At 54.4% G+C, this 5,469-nt stretch overlaps 3 protein-coding genes across 3 annotated transcripts in view; 2 read left to right on the top strand and 1 right to left on the bottom strand.

Moving 5' to 3' along the window:
* Positions 1-3,231, top strand: PTSG_02764 (uncharacterized protein; the record flags this gene model as incomplete). The annotated part of the gene is made up of 11 exons (XM_004996210.1): positions 1-18; positions 300-421; positions 617-701; positions 898-960; positions 1,104-1,161; positions 1,357-1,489; positions 1,728-1,938; positions 2,120-2,170; positions 2,337-2,552; positions 2,709-2,798; positions 3,012-3,231. 11 exons carry the CDS (start codon positions 1-3, stop codon positions 3,081-3,083), a joined length of 1,119 nt encoding a protein of 372 aa, XP_004996267.1. The 3' UTR covers positions 3,084-3,231.
* On the bottom strand, positions 3,192-4,900 carry PTSG_02763 (ribosomal protein rpl36a). The gene is made up of 4 exons (XM_004996209.1): positions 4,652-4,900; positions 3,997-4,064; positions 3,584-3,700; positions 3,192-3,406 (listed from the first exon to the last, which is right to left on the bottom strand). Exons 1-4 carry the CDS (start codon positions 4,764-4,766, stop codon positions 3,386-3,388), a joined length of 321 nt encoding a protein of 106 aa, XP_004996266.1. The 5' UTR covers positions 4,767-4,900; the 3' UTR covers positions 3,192-3,385.
* A 217-nt stretch (positions 4,901-5,117) lies between these two features.
* PTSG_02762 (Eftud2 protein) overlaps positions 5,118-5,469 on the top strand; it is a gene marked incomplete at both ends in the record, with an annotated part of 6,625 nt that continues 6,273 nt past the window's right edge. The window contains 2 exons of the mRNA XM_004996208.1: positions 5,118-5,234; positions 5,467-5,469. The exon at positions 5,467-5,469 is cut by the window's right edge and continues 108 nt beyond it. Coding sequence (XP_004996265.1) covers positions 5,118-5,234; positions 5,467-5,469 — 120 coding nt within the window. The remainder of the gene's footprint in view (positions 5,235-5,466) is intronic.

Raw genomic sequence — 5,469 nt, 5'->3', positions numbered from 1 at the left:
ATGTTTGCGGTTATGCGTGTGAGTGATAGAGTGCGTGTCAGAGTGGATGGGTGTGTATCGCCGACTGGCTGAGTGTGCATGCGTGTGTGTGTGTGTGTGTGTGTGTGTGTTTATGTGTGTGAGTGAGTGAGTGTGTGTGTGTGTGTGTGTGTGTGTGTGTGAGTGCGAGTGAGTGAGCGAGTGAGTGAGTGTTTCCATTGCACAACATGAGTCCCTGTTTCTTGTCTGCATGCTGTGTGCGCATCGTTACACTCACTCGCCATGGTGTTGTGACTGCATGACTGCAATTGCTGGCGCAGCTGTCGCGCGCACATCGCCAGCTGTTCTATGGAATCTACAAGTACGTGCAGCGAAACGAGCACGAGCTCACCTCCACCGTGACAGAAGGAGCCCGCATCACATGGCGCTCGTTTGAGCCAGGGTACGTCCACATGCCAACTCTTATCACGTGTGACTGGTCACCGAAGAATGAGGGGATCGCAGTGTGTGCATGCGCTGCGGGTCAACAAAGCATCAGAGCACAAATGATATGTGCGCACGGGGACACGCTTCACACGACACTATGGTTTGCACGGCCCTCCTTCATTCACTGTTCTCTTCTTATTCTTGTACACAGCATCTTCTTCATCTTTGTGCATCCAAACGAGCATGTCGAAGACACGACCGTCGACAGCTTTGTGCAACTCCTCTTCAACTCCTTGGTTCGTGTGTGTTCGTGTGTGTGTGTGCGTGTGTGTGTGTGTGTGAGTGTGTGAGTGTGTGTGAGTGAGTTGTTGTCGTGCGTCTGTGTACGTGTGTGTGTGTGCGTGAGTGAGTCTGTGTGTCGTTGTTTGTGAACACTGAGCTGTCATGGTCAGTGCACGTGGGCGTTGTTCTGACGACAGCACTGCTTCTCAGACGTTTCTCTTGAGCAAGGAGAGCCTATCGGCTGATGCCACTTCTCTTCGCCTCAGTCTCCGGGTATGTGCTTGCATGCGACAATGTGTTTGCATGTGACAGTGCGTAAACACCGCTCCATGTGGGTTGAGTTTGGCGCTGTGTGTATTGTTCGTGAATAGCTCAATGGCGGCCGCCTTGTCATCTGCACTGCTCGTGAACAACAGGCGTGCTTTGGCTTTATTGACCATCTACTCCAAGAGCACAACAACCTCGCGCTGCAGCGTACGATCTTGTTTGTGGCAGCACGCAGTTCACACACATGCGCGTGCTCACATACACACACTCACACCCACACACACACATTCACACTCACACACTCACACACTCACTCGCACACTCACTCACACACACACTCACACACTCACTCACACACTTACTCACACACACACACACACTCACACACTGCGCCGTGCACAGTGGGCTGCATGGAGGTGGCGCTGAGCGGATCGCCTGCGGAGCTGCAGGAGGTGCTCAACACATTCTGCGAGCACGCCGAGAGCAACTACGGCGCCCTTCTCGTCGGTGGCCGATGCGTTGCAGCAACAGAACCGTGCGTTTGGGGGGAGAGGGAAGAGGAGGTGTGTGTGTGTGTGTGTGTGTGTATTATGATAGGCGACCTCCATGACTCCGATTGCACTCACACCCATTGTTTACACACGAACACACATATTCACACACACACACACACACACACACACACACACACACACACACACACACACACACACACACACACACACACACACACATTCACACACACTCACTCAATCCGCATGTATGCGCTGCAGGTTCTGGGAGCTGAGTAGCACAGACACGTGTTTGGTGTGCGCCTATGCGGCGTATCTTCCAGCGAGCGACGCGTTTGACGGCCCAGTGTTTCTGCCCACCTTGAGTCCAGATGTTCCCCACCGCTTCGTTCGCCTTCGCCTCCTGCACAACGTCTACGTTGTTCTGCTCTGCGGCGCCCGCCCTGCGCTCCACACGCTCGTCCAGCAGCTGGTGCGTACGCACAGGTGCACAGGTCCTTGTTGCACCTTCTTGCGCATGTCTGCAGTGGTCAACGCAAACACTGAGGCACACAATAGCGTACACATGCACATGCACGTGTGCGCAAATGCACAAGTGTCAACAACACCGGCTCACTCGTTGTGTTTGTGCTGCTGACTGTTGGCATCATCAGGTGCCGAGCATATGGAAGGGCATTCTTCCGCTTCTTCAGGATACAGCGAGAGTCAGTTTGCATGCATGTTTTGCTCATTCTGAACCAGCACACACACACACACACACACACACACACACACACACACACACACACACACACACACACACACACACACACACATTCACACTGGCACCCACCACTACTCGGTAACGTATATTCGCGTACACCATCACAGTTGGAAGAGACAGGACTGCCACCATCGTCGTCCACCGTGCACGAGAGCGTGCTCGGAGTGCTGGCTGTTGACCCCGTGTACCACCGCTGCTTGGTAACCACACCCTCGCCAGACGTGCAGCTGCAGCACACACGCTGCCCAACTCGTCGCATCCTGCGTGCATGGTACAAGCAGATCTTGGACGCACGGCATCAGCTTGACACCGACACACAACAGGTGATGCGTCTGTTTATGTGTGTATGTTCATGGGTTTGTGCGTGTGTGTGTTTATGTGTGTGTGGGTGACAATGCCTCAGTCCATATCTACCAGGCACGCCAACTCATCCTCATCCCCCCTCCCCTCAACCTCCACCTACACCCACACCAAATCAGCTGCACGAGACGTACTCGTGTCACGAGACGTACAGTACATATGCCATCCTCCGACCAACCTGCCATGTCCTCGTCGTCTTGGCGCCATCGGTGAGCTGCAATGCCTTCTTTATCTTGTGGCTTGTGCTCGCTTGTCGTCCGGGGTTTGCAACATGTGTACAGTGGCCGTGTGACTTGATCGGCATTCACATTCACACACACACACACACACACACACACACACACACACACACACACACACACACACACACACACACACACACACACACACACACACACACGCACGCACGCACGCACACACAGTTACCAACGTATGCTCTCAAGGCTGTGGCGCAGGAAACAGCCGCAACTCTCTCGCAACTTGGCTTGGGGTGAACTCAAATCAACGGATGTCGCCTTCATGTCTGCTTCCTCTTTTTGTGTTCACATCGTTAACTCGGACCACATCAGAACCTCCCTCGCATCTTCGCTTGGCTTGAACGACTGCGTGCGCGTGTGTGTAAGATTAAACGTCACATTCCTCTCCCTTCCCCTTCAGCAATGTCGCGGGGTGAACGCTGTCATTCGATCAGTTGTTCAGTGTATTGCGCATCGCATCACATCACAAACATGACTGAAGCAAAGAAGGAAGGGACGATCAACAGTTTCGGAAGGGGTGGTTGACCAGTGGTCACTGCTTAGAAGGTGATCATGGCGTTCTGGAAACAAGGGCAAGCAACCGCGACAAGGGACAGCAGTGTGTGAGTGCGCAGAGGGGGGAGAGACAGAGGGTGTGTGTGTGTGCGTGTTTTGCGGCAATATGGTAGTTCATCATCACCCCCCCCCCCGCCTCATCAACGAACGCAACACGAGCGAGCGCGTCAAAGGATACATACCTTCCTCTTCTTGTCACCGCCAAGGATGAAGACCTTGCAGCGCTTGATGACCTGCTGTTGCCTGTTCTTGCAGACGGTGCACTCAAGACGAAGCACAATCTTCTTCGTGGTCTTGGCCTGTTGTTGGTGTCACACGCCATCCATTGTCGATCATCCCCGCACATGCAAAAGGCTCATGCATGAGTGTCACGCATCGCACGTGGATCGATCCCAGACATCAGACACCGAACCGTGACGAGGTGCAACAAGCACCCCACACCGCATGCGCTCTCTGGATGCTCAACCCCAGCCACACGTTTCAACAACACACGCGCTCTCCCCCCTCCCACCACCACAGCACCACACCTCTCCACTCTCCTCCGCTTCCTCAGTGCACGGAACATCGCCTCCAATGACATGCATGAGACAAGCACCTTCTTGCGGAAGATGGGCTTGGTCTGACCACCGAAACCGCTCTGCTTCCGGTCGTAACGACGCTTACCTACACACACGCAGAGATGAATGACAGCAAGGCACGGAGACACATGTTAACCAACGGCACACATCAAACAAGGAACAGCAGCAGAGTGTGTAGGGTGTGTTTGCGGTGTGTGTGTGTGTGTGTGTGTGAAGCGGCATGGACTGTTTGTTACGCCTTCAGTAACGTCTGGCACATTGCACTGCACGCATCGTCTGCACTTCATCATCGTCAGCATATCAGCAGTGTGGAGCCAAAGTAGCGCAGCACAAGCACAAGCTGCGTCAGGATGCTGCTTGTCTCTGTTGTTGTCGTTCTTTGGTGTTGTCGCTGCAGTCATCATCTCGCCCGTAACACCGGCAACCGCACGTGTGGTCGCCGCTGCTGCTGTTGATTGTTCATCTGCTTCGTCATCAACCAGCCGTGTCTCTAGCGTGCCTTCACCGCCACAAAGGGCCTCCAACCTTCTCATCACCGTGGTTCTTTGTATTCTGCAGCTTCGCCATCAACAGCGACAACCACCGCACCGCGTGCTCGCGCCATAACATCCATCACACATCCATAACACACCATCACACCACACCACCACAGCACATCACTGTTCTACGCACCCTGGGCGAAGAGGGACGCCTTGCCGGCCTTGTACTGGGTGACCTTGTGCAGCCTGTGCTTAGAGCAATGCTTGCTCGGGCAGAAGGTCCTGCGAGACTTTGGCACGTTCACCATCTTGACAGCAGCTGCTGCGGAAGCAGAGAGAGGAAGGGGTGGTGGTGGTAGTCGTCGGTGGTGCTGGTGGCGAGAAAAAGGCACAGCAGCGCTCGCGTGGGGTGGCTTGAGCGTGGAAAACCCACGAAGAATTGTCCACGATAATGCACGTTTTCCGCATATTGACAATCTGCAATATCTCCATGCAATCGCCATCGCCCACACTGAACGCGGCAGAGGAACAAGACGAGCAACGAGGCACACAGCAGGCGCTGGTGAGAACGAACACAGCCACCACAGAGCCAGAGAGTCAGAGAGCAACGTGATAGCAGGGGTGGGCTGAGTCGTACCGACAAACACAAGGCCGCAAAGATGGATGAGGACCTGTATGATGAGTTTGGCAACTACATTGGGCCAGACATTGCCTCCGAGGACAGCGAGGATGAGCTGCCGGATGTCCTGCCGGAGCAAGACGCTCCCCGTCCCATGGTGTGTGTGTGTGTGCGCGCATGCATGATGATGATGCTGTGTGCGATGCTGTTGATGATGATGATGATGCTGTGTGCGATGCTACTAAGGGTGATGGCAAATGGCGATGCTAGTGCTGGTGTGTGCGTGTGTGTGTGTATGTGTGTGTGTCAACTGCAGGGCTGGCTCATGCAGCGCACTGTTGCGCTCCCTCACACTGCGCCAACACACACACACACACACACACACACAGCAT

Source organism: Salpingoeca rosetta (genome assembly GCF_000188695.1).
Source record: "Salpingoeca rosetta unplaced genomic scaffold supercont1.6, whole genome shotgun sequence".
Classification (NCBI taxonomy): domain Eukaryota; class Choanoflagellata; order Craspedida; family Salpingoecidae; genus Salpingoeca; species Salpingoeca rosetta.
Note: the sequence above shows the minus strand (reverse complement) of the source record. Positions and strands in the feature narration are given on the sequence as shown.

Excerpts from the sequence above, each read along its gene's own strand:
- PTSG_02763 (XM_004996209.1), bottom strand. The coding sequence starts at position 4,766 with ATGGTGAACGTGCCAAAGTCTCGCAGGACCTTCTGCCCGAGCAAGCAT. Across the intron at positions 4,065-4,651 it reads GGCGTCCCTCTTCGCCCAGG|GTAAGCGTCGTTACGACCGG; the intron begins GTGCGTAGAACA and ends GCGTGTGTGTAG. Across the intron at positions 3,701-3,996 it reads AGCCCATCTTCCGCAAGAAG|GCCAAGACCACGAAGAAGAT; the intron begins GTGCTTGTCTCA and ends CACCAACAACAG.